This window comes from Perognathus longimembris, chromosome 1 (assembly GCF_023159225.1).
Source record: "Perognathus longimembris pacificus isolate PPM17 chromosome 1, ASM2315922v1, whole genome shotgun sequence".
In the NCBI taxonomy this organism is placed as follows: domain Eukaryota; kingdom Metazoa; phylum Chordata; class Mammalia; order Rodentia; family Heteromyidae; genus Perognathus; species Perognathus longimembris.
The window spans coordinates 144,241,252-144,260,317 of NC_063161.1; the positions used below are offsets into that span (position 1 = coordinate 144,241,252).

The window sequence follows — 19,066 nt, forward strand, 5'->3', positions numbered from 1 at the left end:
AGTGGTGGCTTAGAGGGCTCTCAGAATAGAGGTGCTTCAGCTCCTACCAGTCTCAGGATGTAGTGTTCCTCTTGTGGATTTTTATCTGCATCTTGGTGTGATGCACTTAAAACTCTTCACCACACAGGGGCTGGGCACTTCCACCTTTGGTCAGGCTGTGTGATCAGCACTCTGCCAAGACTTCCTAAAGGCTACATGTGGGTTTGGGGAGCAGTGTCTCCCTCATATGCTCAGACTGGACAGGATTCCTGCCAGGAAGCTCCCTCTGGACTCAGACTGATATTTCACGTGTGGGGGTGGGGATGGGATGGGGGGTGGGGAGTGAAACCCAGATACATTCTAGTAGCAGATCATACAGGAGCGGGTGGTTTCTTTTCCATCTGTTTAATGTATATTCTTCCAAATAAACACATATTACTTTTTCTTTTTTTGTTTTGTTTTGTTTTGTTTTTTGCCAGTCCTGGGGCTTGGACTCAGGGCCTGAGCACTGTCCCTGGCTTCTTTTTGCTCAAGGCTAGCACTCTGCCACTTGAGCCACAGCGCCCCTTCTGGCCGTTTTCTGTATATGTGGTACTGGGGAATTGAACCCAGGGCCTCATGTATACAAGGCAAGCACTCTTGCCACTAGGCCATATCCCCAGCCAATATTACTTTTCTTAATGAAAATTAAGAAAAAGAAAAGTCCCAAATGATCAAATTTAAAACATTTCGAAGCAAATGCCATATTTTGTGAAAGTCTTTCTGCTGGGTTCAATATGAAATTTAAAAAGAACTCATCATACTGAGTGTCCATGGCTCACACCTGTAATCTTAGTGCAGAAACACACGTACACACGAGCTCATCATAATAACCTTAAGTCTAAATGCCTAGATTTCTGTCTCATTGCTACCCACCACTAACTGCAATCCTGTTACAAAAATAGGAATCATAATAGTATTCACCACCTACTACCAGATGCTTAACCAGTGCAGCCATGTACAGCCAAGGACATCGACCCTCTAAGAGAGATCTGAGCTGGACGATCTGACACCAGACCCTCACGGTGAGCCACTGGTTGGAAGCTCCCTCTCAAAAGGGCTGCAGCTGTTATCAGTAATCCTAGCTACTCAGGAGACTGAGAGCTGAGGGCCATGGTTCAAAGCCAATCAGAGCAGAAAAGTCTGTGAGACTCTTATTTCCAATTAACCAGCAAAGAGCCAGAAGTGGAGGTGTAGCTCAAGCTGGAAGAGAGCCAACCTTAAGCAAGAGCAGCTAAGTGAGAATGCTCCATACTGGCATAAAAAAACGAGCCTTAGCAACCCCCTGGGACTTAAAAAGTGCATAATAAAGTTTTCCACGGCCGCGTCCATCTTTGGTGTCTCACGTTCATGTAAAATCGCACGAAACGCTAATTTAGTGGAGTGGCTGGAGGGAGACGGGTGGGACGCGGTGGCAGGCAGGGCTGGTGTGGAGGAGGCTCCAAGAGCCCGCGCGCACCGGCGGGCCGAGGGGGCGGGCCTGGCGTGGGGGCGTGGCCTTTGTGGGCGTATCTAGGGAAGACCACGCCCCTCAGCACCTGCGACAGGTGGAGCGCACTGCGCGCGGCGCGGGGCGCTCGGCCATGGCCGCGGAGGGCGTAGAGCTCGAACCTGTGCCGGGGTCCGAGCCGGGTCCGCTGTGCTCCGAGCACGGCCGGCCTCTGAGCTGGTTCTGCGGCTCCGACCGGCGGCCCGTGTGCGACGCCTGCACGGGGCCGGGCGGCCGCTGCTGGGGGCACCGCATCCGCCGGGCGGAGGAGCGCGCGGAGGAGCTGCGGGTGAGCCGGCTTGGCCCCGGAAGGCGGGGTGGGGGTGGGGATGGGCGTGTGGGGGTGGCCCGGGCCGAGGGGGCGCGCCAGGCCCTGACCCGCAGTGTCTGGGAAGCCTGGGCCCGCCTCCTCGGTGGAACCAGGCGGTTAAAGGTGTGGCCAATGGAATCTCTGATTTACTCGAGTTCGAATCCCACGCCTTCAGGTCCTCGAATCGTGTAACTTCCTCAGCCTCCGTGATTGAGTGTGTAGTTTGGAGGGCAGCCGTCACAGCACGTTTATGATAGCCGATCTAGGATAAGTCAAGTCCCTGGCCGTAGAAGCCACTACCCTTACTTGCCCTGGGATTTCCTGGTGGGGTGATCTAGTTCTCTTCCCGGATTGGCCTTGATTGTACTTGAAGCTGGTTTCACCTGGATAAACGCAGCCGGCTGTCAGGAGGTGAGGACGTTCTGTTTCATCTGAGCTTTTGCCTCACTTCCACTCTCAGCTTGGCTCCAGGCAGTTCGCTCTCCCCTCCCTGGAGCCTCTGAGACTGGACAACCTGTCATCGTGGTGCTCCTCTTGCCTTCCACCCTAGCTGCGGCCTCTGGGGGTTTCCTAGCAATTTGATTAAACAACTTAATATTCCCAGTCCTACCACAGAATTCAGCCTGGCTGTGCATCTGTGAGCTGTTGTTTCAGGGGAACTTCATCTCCGTAGACAGAACTGGAAAATAACCACATTACAGCCTGTGGAACAAGGAGATGACACACACGAGGCCCCGGGTTGGCTCTATCTATCCCACGTTGGTGATGCTAAAACTAAACTAAAACTGGATAAGGCGATATAATCAGCTGGCCTAATGGTTAGAACTTTGCAAATTCCAAAGCACTTAAATACCTGTCATCTTACCCCAGGCAGACCACTGAGGAGTTTTTACAACATGAGGAATCTGAGGCCCAGAACAGGGCTGGAACTCTTCCTCCCTGGTTGCTGGTTTGTGTTCAGGGGTTGAAGGGGAAGAATTCATTGGCTAGGCCAAAGGAAACCACTCCTCTACTTCAGTGGTTAAGATGGAGGAAGTTACACTAATAGAAACCCTTTAAAAAAAAAAGTGGTCATCAGGGCCTGTGGTGTGGAAGGGTGAAGCCTGGCCCCTGGTGCTTGTTTTGGAGTGCACGCTGCCCTAGATTTCTTCTCAGGACCACCTCTGCGTTACCTAAAGGGAGGTGAGTTTTGCTCTTGCTTTTCTCCCAATTTAGGACAGATGGTTTTTCTTTTCTTTCTTTCTTTTTTTTGTTTTTCTTTTGCCATGCTAGGCAAGTTCTCTACCACTGAAGTATACCCCTAGCCCTAGAATAGGTAATGTCTTTAGCACCATCTTTCCCTTATCTCTGTTGTCAGCAAAGAAATTATACCCCAGAGCAAGACTGCTATGAACGGGGTGAAAACGGTGCCAATTCAGTTGACCTCATACATTTGGCTATGGAGAAATGATTCCTGCCCTGTAGTTTTGCAGAAGCTTAGGCTCAAGTTAGGGAATCTGTCTAGGTGCCTATCAATGGATAATTGGATAAGAGAAATGTGGCGTTTGTACACAGTGGGGTATTATTTGACCTTAAGAGCAAAATTATGTCATCTGCAGGAAAATGGTTGGAACTGAGATCATGTTAAGTGAAGTAAACCAGGCTCAGACAAATATTGCATGGTTTTTCTCATATGTGAACTCTAGAAGCAAGCAAAAGATGACATGAAATTAGGATCGGAGCTGGCCTTGGGTGGCTCACGCCTGTAATCCTAGCTACTCAGGAGGCTGAGAGCTGAGAATCAAGGTTTGAAGCCAGCGGTGGCAAACAAACCCTTAAGACTCTTATCTCAATTAACTAGCAAAAAAAAAAAAAAAACAACCCAAAAAACAGACCAGAGGCATGACTTGAAGTGGTAGAGTTCCAGCTATGAGCAGAAAGGTGAGCAAGCGTCCAAAGCCCTCAGATTTAAACCTCAGACTAGCACAAAAAGAAGAAGAAAAGAAAATGAAGATTATTAGAGAGGAAAGAGATGTAGGAAGGGAGAGGGAAGAATAAGGGGTGATATTCTGGAAAGGCAGATATGAGTAAAGTATGTTATATGCATGTATAAAAAAAAATCACAGTGGTTGGCAGCCCACTGGGTCTTAGTCTAAGTTACAGTCTTCTTACCTATTAAAGGAAAATAGTTGTTTCATATGCTGCTGTTGAAGTGTAAAGTACAACAGTCTCCTTGGAAAATATTGTGATTCTGTCTCCTAACATGGAGAATATACAGTCTTCAAACCAGAGATTTCACTCCTGGGAGTGAAATCTATTTCTAAGAAAGAAGAATAAAAGTGCCAGTACATGAGATTTTATGTTTATCAATGTATATTGTAGGGGCTGGGAATATGGCCTAGTAGCAAGAACGCTTGCCTCCTACACATGAAGCTCTCGGTTCGATTCCCCGGCACCACATATATGGAAAACGGCCAGAAGGGGCGCTGTGGCTCAGGTGGCAGAGAGCTAGCCTTGAGCGGGAAGAAGCCAGGGACAGTGCTCAGGCCCTGAGTCCAAGGCCCAGGACTGGCCAAAAAAAAAAAATCACAGTGGTTGGGCATAGGTAACTCATACCTGTAACCTAGCTACTTAGAAGGCTGAGATCTGAGGATCATGGTTCAAAGTCAGCCTAGGCAGGAAAGTCTGTGAGACACATCTTCAACTAACTACCAAAAGCAAGAGAAATGGAGTAGAGCAGCTGGGACCTAGCTGTGTTTCCTGGGGTGAGTCACTTGTCCGTGAGCCTCAGCTTTCTCTTATCCAAAACTCTCCCTGCCCCCATGGCTGATGCTAGTTGCTCTGTTTTATTTTGTTGCCAGTCCTGGGGCATGGACTCAGGGCCTGAACACTGTCCCTGACTTCTTTTTGCTCAAGGCTCTACCACTTGAGCTACAGTGCCACTTCCGGCTTTTTTCTGTATATGTAGTGCTGAGGAATCGAACCCAGGGCTTCATGTATACGAGGCGAGCACTTTACCACTAGGCCATATTCCCAGCCCTGATGCTAGTAGCTCTAAGAGCTGTGGACTGCTGATCATCTTGTGGTCAAAGTAGTTCATTCATTCAACAAATACTTATCTAGGACCCTTTATGTTCAGGAATTCCTTTCAAGTGGTAGAACACAGAGACCAGGGCAAGTTATGATGCTTGTGTTTCAATACAGAGGAGACATACGTATACACATACTGTGTGTGTGTGTGTGTGTGTATGTGTGTATGTGTGTGTGTATTACAAGGAAGAAAACTAAAACAATAAAGGCAGGAATGTGTCGGGGGAGGCCTCTCTAGAAGGGAAGGCAAAGCAAAGCAGGACTGAGGTCAGGATAAGTTCAGCATCTTTAAGGAACAGAAAGAAGGTCAATGTGGAGAGTGGTAGGAGGTGATATTAAAGACATGGCTGAGTCATGTCAGCTGGGGCCTGTTGGCTAAGGTAAGATACACTGTGAGTGTATCAGAAAGGCCTTTGAAGGCTTGAAGCAGCACACAGCCTGCTCTGATTTCTTTAAGGAAAAAAAATAGTGGCTGTGGTTAATAGGAGGTGGGTGGTAAGAATGACAGCTCACTTTGGAGGGGTTCTAACAGGATTTCTATAAGAGATAGTGACCAGGTGAACAGAACAACGGGGGTAGAAGTGACCAGGAAAGAAACACACTTTGAAGATGGGGCTGATGGGACTCACTAGTGGTTTAGATGTGGGGTTAAAGGAACTTCTGGATTTGGGGTCTGGGTGACAGGTTAGTGGATGCGAGGATCGCTTCAGCAAGAGCACTTTAGAAGCCATGTTCTGGTCGGGACTTGAGAGGGTGTGGGGAGGGACAGGCCTTGGGGATGAAGAAAATGAGGCTGCGGAAGGGGGTGAGGGACAGTGAAAGGGAGGAGATGAGTGCATTTATGGCCTCACCTGAGCTGTTGAAATGGAGCACTGGTGAGCTAAAAGGATAAGATATGATGGGCAAGATGTGAGGTCCTTGATGTGAAGGACTGGGAAGTGGTATTTTTTTGTGTGTGTGAGCCAGTTCTGGGGCTTGAATTCAGGGCCTAGTACTTGTCCTTTAGTTTTTTCTCAAGGATGGCACTCCACCACTTGAGCCACACCTCCACTTCTGGCTTTTTGGTGATTCATTGGAAATAAGCGTCTCATGGACTTTACTGCTCAGGCTGGCTTTGAACTGTGATCCTGGTGTTTTTTTTTTTTTTTTGGCCAGTCCTGGGCCTTGGACTCAGGGCCTGAGCACTGTCCCTGGCTTCTTCCCGCTCAAGGCTAGCACTCTGCCACTTGAGCCACAGCGCCGCTTCTGGCCGTTTACTGTATATGTGGTGCTGGGGAATCGAACCTAGGGCCTCGTGTATCCGAGGCAGGCACTCTTGCCACTAGGCTATATCCCCAGCCCCTTTTTTGTTTTTTAATAACGAGGAGGTCTGGGATATGACCAAGGGAGTGGAGTAGCTGAGGGGAGGTGCGAGGGTAAAAATCCCTGGAATGATAGAACAGCTTGAATATGTGGAAGGAGATGCCATCAGCATTGTTTGTGTTACAGAACAAGATTGTGGACCAGTGTGAGAGACTGCAGTTACAGAGTGCCGGCATCAGCAAGTATGTGGCTGAGGTCCTACCAGGGAAGAACCAGAGAGCAGTGGTAATTCTTCCCTTTCCTGTCTGTACTGGGTTCTCTCTCAGGATAAAGCCCTGGCCTAGGGACTTGGCAATCTGAAAGTCTCTTCCCAACTCACAGACTCAGTCAGATCTCAATAAGGAGACTAGAATCAGAAACAGGAAAGCTGCACGAAATTGCTAGAGGCATAGCTCAGGAATAGAATGCTTGCCTTATAAGTGCAAGGCCAAGTTCAAGGGCAACTGTTCTACATTTATTTCTGCATCTATTTGCACAGTGATCTCTTTCTTACTTTAATCATCATCATCATCATCATCATATTTTATTTTCTTGTCTTATTGTATTGCCTATAACTTCAGTACAATGTTGACTACAGTAGCTGACCCTGACCCTTAAAAAGAAAAACTTAAAAACATTTTCCCATTCATTTTTTCATGCTAGGACCAGGGCTCGAATTCAGCACCTGGGCACTGTTCCTTTTTTGCTCAAGGCTCTCTGCCACTTGAGCCACAACTCTACTCCAGACTTTTTGGTGGGTAACTAGAGGTAAGAGTCTCACAGACTTTCCTGCCCAGGCTTATGCCTCCTGTCTTAGCTTCTGGTGTACCACGAAGGTACATCACTGCATCTGGCTCTCCAAGATACTTTTTGACTATATCAGGAAAAAGTTCCGTCCAGTGATCCAGTGAATAGGAGGATTCTTACTATATGCCAGATACACATTAACCTCATTGACCGACACCTAACTTCATCTCTTCCCTATGGCAGATGTATGGCTGAGTATGGGACCTCCCATGTGTAATCCTAGCTACTCAGGGGTCTGAGACCTGAGAACTGAGGTTGGAAGCCAATCCAGGCACACAAGTCCTTGAGAATCTTATTTCCAATTAAGCAGCAAAAAGCCAGAAGTAGAGGTGTAATGGTAGATCACCAGCCTTGAGTGAAAAAGCCAGAAGAGCATGAGGCTCTGAATTCAAGCTCTAGTATGGTATACACACACACACACACACACACACACACACACACACACACACTTTATTAGTGGAATCTGTTGGAATGGAATAAGCCTTAGGAAGAATTAGGAGATTTTTGTCCTTCAGTATAATGAAATATCAATTGGCTCGAAATTAGTTGTTATGGATTCATTTGATGGAGATAACTTTAGGTCCTTCACAATTCCTGATGTTTCTATGACTCTTTTCATCCTGGTCTCTTGGCCTTGGCATTTTACCTGTGAAAGTACCAAACAGTTGATGTCTAAGTCCTGCCCAGACTTCCATTCTGTGGTCATGGCCTCATGAGATATGAGCTGAATGTCTTGGATCTCAAATTTCCTTAAGCCACATTTGAGAAGTCTTAAGTCTAGGATGACAAAGTTAGTGGCTTAAGAATGACTGTTTCCATTCCCATGCCATGGAAGACATTAACCAGTCTCAGCACTCATTCTTAGTGGACCTGAACCCTACTAATCCTGACTCCCTCATTTTACCCCTTGTCAGAGCAGGGCCAGCGCAGCACGGGAACTGGTTATCCAGCGGTTGAGTCTGGTGCGGAGTCTGTGTGAAAGTGAGGAGCAGCGGTTACTGGAACAGGTGCATGGTGAAGAGGAGCGGACTCACCAGAGCATCCTGACTCAACGAGTACACTGGGCTGAGGCGCTGCAGAAGCTTGACACCATCCGCACCAGCCTGGTGGGCTTGCTCACTCATCTGGATGACGTCCAGCTGATGGTAAGCCTGCAAACCCTGAGGTCGTTTTTTCTTTTTCTTTCTTTTTTTTTTTGCCAGTCCTGGGCCTTGGACTCAGGGCCTGAGCACTGTCCCTGGCTTCCTTTTTGCTCAAGGCTAGCACTTTGCCACTTGAGCCACAGCGCCACTTCTGGCCATTTTCTGTATATGTGGTGCTGGGGAATCGAACCCAGAGCCTCATGTATATGAGGCAAGCTCTCTTGCCACTAGGCCATATCCCCAGCCCCCCTGAGGTGGTTTATTGATAGGGAGTGAGTGACAATGAGAATTCTGTGTCTAGACAGACTTTACTTCTGCTTCTACAGCTCCTTCCAGGCCCATCTGGGCACTGCCTTTAAAACTGAGTCTTAGCAAAGAACCCTTCTAAGTCAGGTTGGCCAGAACACCCTCATTCTTGATATCACTCTTGTTATCAGGTTCCTAATTTTCCCTCCCTCCCTCAGGGTGATGTTTGATACCCCAGCCTGTCTTCAGCAAGAATCTTGTTAGGTCAGTTTAACTGGATTCCCCCTTGCCCTTAAAGTTCCTTCTGGAATTTTCTGTCCACTGTCCTAACCTAACTTGATGATAAATTCCCTCTTGCCCAGACTGTATGCAGAGAAGAGCCTAGTTTCTCTTCCTCCTTGTAAGGCCCTGTAGCAGTAGTCTCTATTATTATCTTCCTTATGGTGCTTTAACAGATGCCAAATGATTTAACATGAGGCATGAGAATAAACCTGCATGAATCTTTTGGCACCCAGTGACTATTCTTTCAACACTGAGAGAATACTGATTGCCTGTTACATGCTAAGCATTATGCTGGGGGGTGGGGTGTCAGAGTAACAGGACACAGCTGCACCTAGCCCTGAAGAGGATGAATACATAAACTGACAGAACATGGAGGGATAGGTGCTACGGTAAAGGACATCCTGAAGCACTTGGAACCTCACAGTCCAGGCTAAGAGTGGTCAGGGAGGGCTTCCTGGATGAAGTGGTAAGAAGAATTCCTGTGTTCAAGGAATTGAAGAGGTGGTGAGCTCAGGATTACTTAGTACCTAAACAAAGGCTCCAGTATGTCAATACAGAGATTCTTCTTGCAATCCTCCATATAATTTTATGCTAGGCACTGGTGGCTTGTGTCTGTAATTCCATCTATTCAGGAAGCTGAGATCTTGGGACTGTGGTTTGAAGCCAGCCCAGACAGTAAAGTCCATGAGGTTCTTACCTCCAATTAACCACCAGAAAACCGGAACTGGAGCTGTGGCTCAAAGTGGTAAAACTCAGGGACAGCACCCAGGCCCTGACTTCAGGACCCGTGACCAACAACAACAACAAAAAAGGGATTTCCTGTTCAGGCTGGCTTTGAACCATGGCCCTTGGATTTCAGCCTCCTGAGTAACTAGGATTACAAGTGTGAGCCACCAGGGCTTGGTAAGAAATGTACTCTTTACCTGACTTATATAACTGTAACTCCTCTGTATAGCACCTTTATAAAGACAATACAAAATTAAAACTAAAACTCCAGGAGTGGAGCTGTGGCCCAAGTGGCAAAACACCACCTTTGAGTAGAAAAAGCCAAGGGAGAGCATGAGATTCTGAGTTCAAACCCCGGTATCAGCAACCAAAGAGGAAGGGATAGGGAAATCATGTAATTTTACTCTTTCATGGTAATCCAGAAATTAGCACGGTTAATATTGGGTCCATAGCCAGTTTTGGAGCTAATACAGATGACTGCGGCTTTGAGGGGACTGTAACGTCTGTCATACAGAGGAAGGGGAATGTGGCACAACTGAACAGCCTCCCTGGCTTTTCAAGTAGGACAGTGTCATAGCTGCCCTAGATCAGGCCTCCAGCCATCAGCTTCCAGGACGCAGCACATTCTGTCCCAGACACTGGGACAGTCCCAGCAGAAAGAAGTCACGACTATATAGGAGCAGACAGTCTTCCTGGGGGTAGTGGGATAGCCCTAAAGTAGAGAGGAGGGAAGCCCAGGATGTTGGGGGCATTCATTGTGATCACCTGCTGGGGTTCTGCTGCCAGGCTGACTTTGTTTTTTCTTTTTCTTGCAGCAGAAAGAGCAGGAGATTTTCGAGAGGTGAGTGTGGCCTTGTGATTTGCTTGGACCATCCCAGACTCTCAGACCCCTTCTAGTCTGTTGTGTTCAGGGCACAGGGCTAAGTGACTACCCCAGAGCCTAGCTTGATGGACAGGGGACTTCCTGTTACAGGCTTGGACCTACTCGATGTCTAGAATAGTGGTATCTAAGGTGCTTTCTACCACATGTTTTCATTATAAAGTTATAGTTCCCTTTTATAATTAGCAAGCTAAGAAGAGGATGTTTTTGTTTTTGTTTGTCAGTGATGGGGCTTGAACTCAAGGCCTCATGCTTTATGTCTTTGAGCCTCAGCTCCACTTCCTTTATTTGGGTGGTTAATTGGGGATAAGAGTCTTGAGGACTTTCCTGCCTGGGCTGGCTTCAAACCACAATCCTCAGATGTCAGCCTCCTGAGAAGCTAGGATTACAGGCGTGAGCCACTAGCACTCAGCCTTGAAGAGGTATTTTGTGTATATATTTTAAGACTTCGAACTTTTACCCAATAGATTTAGCATGCATTGGTAATTCCTGCCTGAACTATTCACATATTTGCTTATAAAGTATTACAATAAAGTATTGTCTTAACATTAATGAACTCATAGATTCTGATTGTATTCAATACATTGTAGCCTATTACTGCCATTGTTAATTTTCATGTTTGTATTGTCCCCCATTTGACCCATAGGAGCTCCTTCAAGCTGGACCCCGTGTCTTTGTTCTTTTTGTTAGTTTGTTTTTGGCCAGTCTTGGGGCTTGAACTCAGGGCCTGAGCACTGTCCCTGGATTCCTTTTTGCTCAAGGCTAGCACTCTACCACTTGAGCCACAGCGCCACTTCTGGTCTTATCTGTTTATGCGGTGCTGAGGAATTGAACCCAGAGCTTTATGCATGCTAGGCAAGAACTCTACCACTAAGCCACTTCCCAGCCCCCCTGGGTTTTTTTTGACATGACTTCATTGTGTGTGTATGTGTGTGTGCGCGTGCTGATACTGACTGAGGCTGGAACTCAGGGCCGGGGCACTTTCCCTTAGCTTTTTTGCTCAAGGCTGGTACTCTACCACTTGAGCCACAGTTCCACTTCTTGCCTTCTGGTAGTTAATTGTAGATGAGAGTCTCACAGACTTTCCTGCCCAGGCTAGTTCCAAACCTTGAGCCTCACATTGCACTCAGCTTCCTGAGTGGCTAGGATTGCAGGCATGAGCCACCAGGGTCCAGCCTTCCTCATCTTCGTTGAGCACTTCCTTGCTGTTGGGCACAAAAAGCTATCCCAAGCTCGGTTTCTTTTTTTTCTTTTTCCAGGGATCTGGGTTTGCTGTAGTAGGGAGAGGGATTTAGAAGCCAGCTCTGGGTATTAATGTAGCTAGCCCAGGTGCTTCCCTGTTGATTCTTCTGTCCATTTGGTCCTGGGAAGAAAGCTTGGCCCTGCTGACCCTACCTCCTCCTTCCTTCCCTGCCTGTTGTCTGGAGCTTCTCCAGATGGAGCCACAGGGCTTTGAGAAGGTGCCAGCAGACCCTTTCTTGTCCTAAGCACAAAGAGCCTTTGTTACCAGTGCCCTCTCAGAGCATTTCTAAGACTCTATTCATCTCAATCCTCTCTGCCTGGATAGTAAGGGACAGCCTTGTGGGGCTGTCCTCAGGTCACTGCTGAGTGACCTCAAAGCTACCTTCAGGGTTAGAGGTGGTAAGTTCTTTCTGGGGACTCAGGTCAGAGGGCTGTAAAACTCTGATAAATCCTGACTTCACACTGAGAGTTCAGAAGTCTGAAATCTCAAAGTGGATTTCTCAAATCCCTTTGAGATTTCATTTTAGGTCAAGGGAAAAAAACAACAACACATACGTTCAATGGTGCCTGGGCTGCATCCTGAGTTTGCTCTATTTTTGCAAGGAGATAGGTCTTGAATCCAGCTCCCTTGGCTTAGTACCTTTCTCTGAATCTCGGTTCCCTCCTGTCAGTTTGGTAATTCTGCAGAGTTCTGAGTCTGTATAGAAAACAGTAAGCCCAGAGCTCAGCAGCTAAATAAATACTCCAAGTGTGTTGTGTTCCCAAATTCTCTCTGGATAACTGATGATCCTTTCTTGTGTGACTTTATTGTTGTTGTTGTTGTTGTTGTTGTTGTTATTGGTACCAGTGTTTGAGCTCAGGCCTTGTGCCTGCTTAGCTTGTTTGCTCAGCTGGCTCTCTACCACTTTTGAGCCGTACTTCCAGCCTGGGTTTTTTGCTAGTTATTTTTGGAGATGGAGTCTTGTGGACTTTTCTGCCCTGGTTGGCTTCAAACTGCGATTCTCCTGATCTCAGCCTCCTGAGTAGCTAGGATTACAGGCGTGAGCCACCAGTGCCCGGCTGAGGCTTACATTTTAAGAGCAGAGGCATGGCTGACCAAGGCAAACATTACTGCTGTGGGGGTGGGATTTTCTGGACAGGATGTTGGCATGGCAACACTATCACCTAGGAATTCCATCAGCCCACATCTGAGCCCTAGCTCTGCTGCCAGCTTATTGAGGCACTCTCTGTAGTTGCTTCCACCCCTAACCCCCAGAGCACGCTGCCTCCAGTGTCTCAAACTGGCCCCAAGTAGGCACCCCACTGTACACTGTCTGCTCTGCTGGAGTGCGAGTTCTCGGGATGATGCAGGAAATGTCCACTTTCCCTTCTGGTTCGAGTCTCCTTTAGCACCCCTGGGTGGGGCTGGCTCCTCAGTCTCCACACCATACTAGGAGGATTTTTCTTCAGTCCCCTTACCCCATGTTGATCCAGATTCATTTTCCACAGCCTTCCTGAATCTCTAATCTCTGTTTTCTTGCCTAAGGACTGAGGAAGCCGAGGGCATTTTGGATCCCCAGGAGTCGGACAAGTTGAACTTTAATGAGAAGTGTACTTGGAGCCCACTACTCACCCAGCTCTGGGCAACAGCAGTGCTTGGGTCTCTCTCAGGTGAGAAGCTGCCAGAGCCCCAGCCCCAGCAGGAGCCATCCCGCTTCTGTCTGTCTCGGCCTGTTTGTCCTGCTTTGTTGATAAGTCATCTTCGTACCCAGACTTATGGGATGGTAGCTAGGTAACAGGCAGCACTGGATGGGGCTAAGCAGCTAGGCCAGGTCCCTCCCATATCTACACCCACATACTTTGTGCATGGGTCTAAGATGAATCTCATCCTCTTTATTTTTTATTTTTTTTTTTGGCCAGTCCTGGGCCTTGGACTCAGGGCCTGAGCACCGTCCCTGGCTTCTTCCCACTCAAGGCTAGCACTCTGCCACTTGAGCCATAGTGCCACTTCTGGCCGTTTTCTACATATGTGGTGCTGGGGAATCGAACCCAGGGCTTCATGTATAGGAGGCAAGCACTCTTGCCACTAGGCCATATTCCCAGCCCTCCCATCCTCTTTATCTCCTGCTTTTTCTGGGGATTCTTGTTATGACTTATTAGTAATCCCAGATTTCTATTTTAAAAAGCAGGCTGGGCTGTAATCCTAGCTACTGAGGAGACTGAGATCTCAGTATTTTGTGTTTTTTGGGGTTTTTTTTTTTTGGCCAGTCCTGGGCTTGGACTCAGGGCCTGAACACTGTCCCTGGCTTCTTTTTGCTCAAGGCTAGCACTCTGCCACTTGAGCCACAGCGACACTTCTGGCCATTTTCTGTATATGTGGTGCTGGGGAATTGAACCCAGGGCCTCATGTATACGAGGCAAGCACTCTTGCCACTAGGCCATATTCCCAGCCCAAGAGACTGAGATCTCAGGATTACTGTTCAAGGCAGCCTGAGCATGAACGCCTGTGAGACTGTTATTTCCAATTAACTAGCTAAAAGCTGGAAGTGGACCTGTGGCTCCCGTGGTAGAGCACTAGTTTTGAACAAAAGAAGTGTAAGGAGAGCAACCAGGTCATGAATTCAAACCCCAGGACCAGCACACACACATACATAAAAATAAATTAAAAGAAAGCTGGGCTGGGCACTGGTGACTCACGCCTGTAATCCTGACGACTCAGGAGGTTGAGATCTGAGGATTGAAGCCAGCCTAGGCAGGAAAGTCTGTGAGACTCTTTATCTGGAATTAACCACCCAAAGATCAGAAGTGGAGCTGTGGCTCAAAGTGGTAGAGCTCTAGCCTTGAGCAAAAAATCTCAGGGACAGTGCACAGGCTCTTGAGTTCAAGCCCCAGGACTGACAAAAAAAAAAAAAAAAAAAAGATGCAAAGGCTTATGCCTGTAATCCCAACTATCTAGGAGGTCGAGATTAGGACAGTGTTTTGAGGCCAGCCTGGGCAAAAAAAAATAAAAAAAATAGTGGAGCTGGGTACCAATGGCTCACACCTGTAATCCTGGCTATTTAGGAGGCTGTGATCTGGGAGGACTGTGGTTTGAAGCCAGCCTGGGCAAAATGTTTGAGAGATTATCTCCAGTTAACCAAGAAAAAAGAGACTTTGCCTCCAATTAACTGGAGGCACAGCTCAAGTAGTAGAGAAGTAGTAGAGAGCTAGCAATGAGCAAGAAAGCCGAGCAAGAAAGCCAAACAAGAGGATGAGGTCTTGAATTCAAGAAAAAAAAATATGGGCTGGGAATGTGGCTTAGTGGTAGAGTGCTTGCCTAGCATGCATGAAGCCCTGGGTTTGATTCCTCAGTATCACATATATAGAAAAAGCTGGAAGTGGCGCTGTGGCTCAAGAGGTAGAGTGCTAGCCTTGAATAAAAGGAAGCCAGGGACAGTGCTCAGGTCCTGAGTTCAAGCTCTCCAGAACTGGCAAAAAAACAAAGTATATATGTATATATGCGTGTGTGTGCATGTGTATGTGCATGTATACATATATGTGTTTGTATACATATGTACATATGTATATATGTATATACACACATATGTGTGTGTGTGTATGTGTGTGTGTATTTGGGCTAGAGGCTTGGCTCAGTGGAAGAGTGCCTGCCTAGCACACACAGGAAGAAGAAACTAAGACCCAAATAGCTGGGCATGCTGGTCATCCCAGCTATGCATACATAGGAAAATCACAGACCAGATTGTTCTGGGCAAAACCTCAAAATCCATTCCTAAAATAAATAAAGCAAAAAGAGATTGGGGCGTGGCTCAACTGGTAGAGCACCTGCCTGGCAAACACAAGATCCCAAGTTCGACCTCCAGTACCATGAGGGTATCTAGGCCAGGAACAAAGCTGCCTAGATTTGCTTCACTTACTTAACAATTGACTGAGGCAGACAGTGGGCTTGGCCCTGTTGCTGCATGCTGAGCCTCATGGGTAAATATTACTTCCAGAAATCCCCACGTAGCCTGGGGGTTCTCAGAGCAGCCTTGGTCTAGCTGGATGGAAGCTGTCATGTTCCTAGGGCTCATCTGTACAGTTTGAGGAAGGGATAAGTTTAGCTTGAATCTTTTTTCAACTTTAACTCTCCCTGCATACTGGCCTTAAAATTGTGGTGCAGCTGCAGCTTGTCTAAACTAGAGTCTGATATCTGATGGTGCCTGATTTCCTAGCAGCCCCTTTAGTTACCTGTTCAGAACTGCTTATCTCATGCTTCCTAGCTTCAAGGGCCCTGCCTCCAGGTCTGGCAGCCGTAGATAGGACCTGCAAGTGAGCAGGATGTCTGGACTAGATATGGAAACATACGGAGGCCTCATTTTTCCTGCAGCCAGCTGTGTATGGAACTTGGCCTTATTTTTTCTTTCTCCTCTTCCATCTCCTCCTCCTTTCCCCCCCTCTCCTTCTCCCTTCTTTCCTTCCTTCCCTTCCTTATTTCTTGCCGCCCCCCCCCCGCCTCTCTCACTGGGGTTTGAACTCAGGGCCTTGTGCTTGTTAGGCAGGCATTCTACCACTTGAGTGTTAGCTTTTTTTTTTTAAAAAAAAACTCTATCTGTATGTATACACACACACGTGTGTGTGTGTGTGTGTGTGTGTGTGTGTGTGTGTGTGTATGTATATAATTTTTTGTGCTGGAACTTGAACTTGGGACTTGGGCACTGTCTCTGAGCTCCTTTTGCTCAAGGCTATCCCTCTAAATTTTGAGCCACAGCTCTACTTTCAGTTAGTTTTTTTTTTTTTTTTTTTAGTAGTTCCTTGGAGGTAAGAGTCCCACAGCCTTTCCTGCCCAAGCTGGCTTTGAACCATGATTCTCAGATGTCAGCCTCCTGAGTTATTAGGATTACAGGCATTAGCCACCAGTACCTGGCTAGTTATTTTTTAATTGTTATTATAAAGGTGGTTGGTATACAGAGGGGTGACTGTTTCATAAGTTAGGTAATGAGTACATTTCTTTTTGGAGTGTCACCCCTTTCTTTGCTCTCCCAGATTTTCCCTCTTTATTTTTATTTTTGAAGAGAGTCTTTTGCTTTTTCTGCCTAGGCTGGCCTGAGCCACAGTCCTCCTGTTTATACTTCCTATGTAGCTGGAATCACAGGTATATACCACCACACCAGCTTTTATTGGTTGAGAAGGGGATGTGTGTCCCATGAACTTTTTTTTTTTTTTTCAGAAGTGATGTGCTTTTTTTTTTTCATTTTTTTAAATTGTCAAAGTAATGTACAGAAAGGTTACAGTTTCATATGTTAGGCATTGCCCATGAACTTTTTGTCTAGGCTGTTGCTGAGCTTCAGCCTCCTTAGCAGCCACTGTACCTGGCCTCTGGTCCTTATTTCTACCAGAGTAATAGTAACTACCATTATTGTTATTTCTGTTTATTGAGAACTTATTTTCTGCTAGACATTTTACATAAGATTTCATCTGATTCTCATAAATATCCTCTGAGAAGTCCAGTTGGGTCCTCATTTTACTGATGGGAAAACTCAGGCTCAGAGAGAATAAATGGTTGTGTGAGGACTGAGATCTCACTTTAGAGATGGGCAAGGAGCCCTTTCGTACCTAGTGGTACCAGATTAGGACACTGGATGAGAGAGTGTCTGACAACTCCTGGGAATTCTTTCTGGCAGGCATGGAGGAAGTGCGTATCGATGAGAAGACTGTCAGCCCCTTATTACAACTGTCAGACGACCGAAAGACCCTCACCTTCAGTGCCAAGAAGCCCAAGGCCTGTGCGGATGGCCCAGAGCGCTTTGACCACTGGCCCAATGCCCTGGCAGCCACTTCTTTCCAGGAAGGGCTCCATGCCTGGGTGGTAAACGTCCAGAACAGCTGTGCCTATAAAGTGGGCGTGGCCTCAGGCCAGCTGCCCCGCAAGGGTTCTGGCAATGACTGCCGCCTGGGCCACAATGCGTTCTCCTGGGTTTTCTCACGTTATGATCAAGAGTTCCGTTTCCTGCACAATGGGCAGCATGAGGCCCTGGCGCTGCTGCGGTGCCCGGCCCAGTTGGGCGTGCTGCTGGACCTCCAGGCAGGAGAACTGCTCTTCTACGAACCAGCCTCAGGGACGGTGCTATTCACCTTCCATGCGTCCTTCCCCATGCCCCTCTTCCCAGTCTTCGCTGTGGCCGACCAGACCATCTCCATCATCCACTGACCTCCACTGATCACAGGGAGGCCAGCTTCCCCTCCACACCATCCTGGCTGACGAAGCCACATTTCTCCCTGGAGTCCTTTCCCCAGTTGATGTATAGGGGGCTTCCTAAGGGAAACAGGGCCCCTGCTTAGTGGGCAGCTATAGGAGCAGTGGGAATCTGTTTCGGACTTGGCGTGGGGAGGGGATTGTCCCAGCTTCAGTGTCCCTAGCCCACCATACATGTGCCCTTCCCCAAGTCTCTCATTCAGCAGATCGTGTCGTATCGAGCATGTGGAGTGCCCGGTGCAGAGTGAGTGTGCGGTGACTTTGGCAAGTGGATGGATGGATGGATGGATGGATGGATGGATGGATGGATGGATTGACAGGTAATTGGGTAGACATGGTATTTCCTAGAGAAATGCTTCAGCCTCAAGCATTTAGTGGCAATCATTTTCTACAAGGAAACCTGTGGCCAAAGTGTCTTTATCTTCCCCATCCTGTGCCTCTCTGTCTTCTTCATGACATGGCCCAGACAAGAAATTATTTTTCTAGCACACAGAAAAGCAGCCTGGGAGTGCTGTACTGTTTTTTCCCCACTCCTAGGCCCAACCTTGGAGGCTGCTACCAGCCTGTGCCTACCTGTGATCATGGGGTAAAATTCCCTCTTACTGTGGCCGATGGATGTGTCCGACTTAAGGGTCTTCCTCCTTGAAGTGGAGCTTGGGCTGAGAGCTTCAAGACAGAAAGAGGTGAGGAAGAAAGAGGGCTGGCTCTAAGGACAGGAACATGATTAAAGGCTTTGAAAGAATAACAGATGTCTTCCTTGGTCTCTACGGGTGATTGCCTACATACTGCATGCCTTGTCTTCTGTACCCTTAGGCCTGTGATGAGAGTAGAAAGAGCCTAAAGATGTCACTAGGACCCAAGGGCAACTCCTTCACTGTTTTCTCCACATGGATTTCAGCCAGGAATAATATTCTTCAAACTTTTGTCTAAAAACACTTTTTTTTTTGGGTGGTGGTGGTACTTAGGTTTGAACCCATGGTTTCATGCTTGCTAGGCAGGTACTCTACCACTTGAACCATACCTCCAGCCATTTTTTGCTTAATTACTTTTCAGGTAGGGTTGTGTTTTTGTTGTTATTTGCCTGGGCTGATCTCAAACAAGCATCTTCCTGCTCTTGGCCTTCTCAGTAGCTGGGTTTACAGGGGTGAGCTACTGCACCCAGCCAGAAACACCCTTTAAAAGCAGGATTGGGGATATAGCTTAGGCATAGAGTGTGTGCCTACCTGCAGAAGGCCCTGGATTTTTCCCAGAAAGCATTACAAATAAAACCCTCACTGATTTAAGCTTCTGGGTCTAGACAGAA

The 19,066-nt window shown here is 47.5% G+C and overlaps 2 protein-coding genes across 4 annotated transcripts in view; one reads left to right on the forward strand and one right to left on the reverse strand.

Annotated features, from left to right (window-relative positions):
- The window catches only part of Wdr31 (WD repeat domain 31), a 30,787-nt gene extending 27,793 nt beyond the window's left edge, over positions 1-2,994 (reverse strand). Inside the window, exon 1 of one of the 2 annotated variants that reach the window (XR_007210020.1) lies at positions 1,968-2,994. The gene's annotated coding sequence lies outside the window, so the exon portion shown is untranslated. The remainder of the gene's footprint in view (positions 1-1,967) is intronic. The other variant, XM_048339494.1, reaches the window with a different exon arrangement.
- Positions 1,559-18,042, forward strand: Bspry (B-box and SPRY domain containing). 2 transcript variants are annotated; one of them, XM_048339471.1, is made up of 6 exons: positions 1,559-1,796; positions 6,375-6,473; positions 7,949-8,179; positions 10,246-10,271; positions 13,078-13,202; positions 17,192-18,042. In XM_048339471.1, the coding sequence occupies exons 1-6, from the start codon at positions 1,602-1,604 to the stop codon at positions 17,716-17,718; spliced, it is 1,203 nt and encodes a 400-aa protein (XP_048195428.1). In that variant the 5' UTR covers positions 1,559-1,601; the 3' UTR covers positions 17,719-18,042. The 2 variants fall into 2 exon arrangements, with proteins under 2 accessions (XP_048195428.1, XP_048195437.1); XM_048339480.1 differs by having other exon boundaries at positions 10,249-10,271.
- Positions 18,043-19,066: the final 1,024 nt, after the last annotated feature.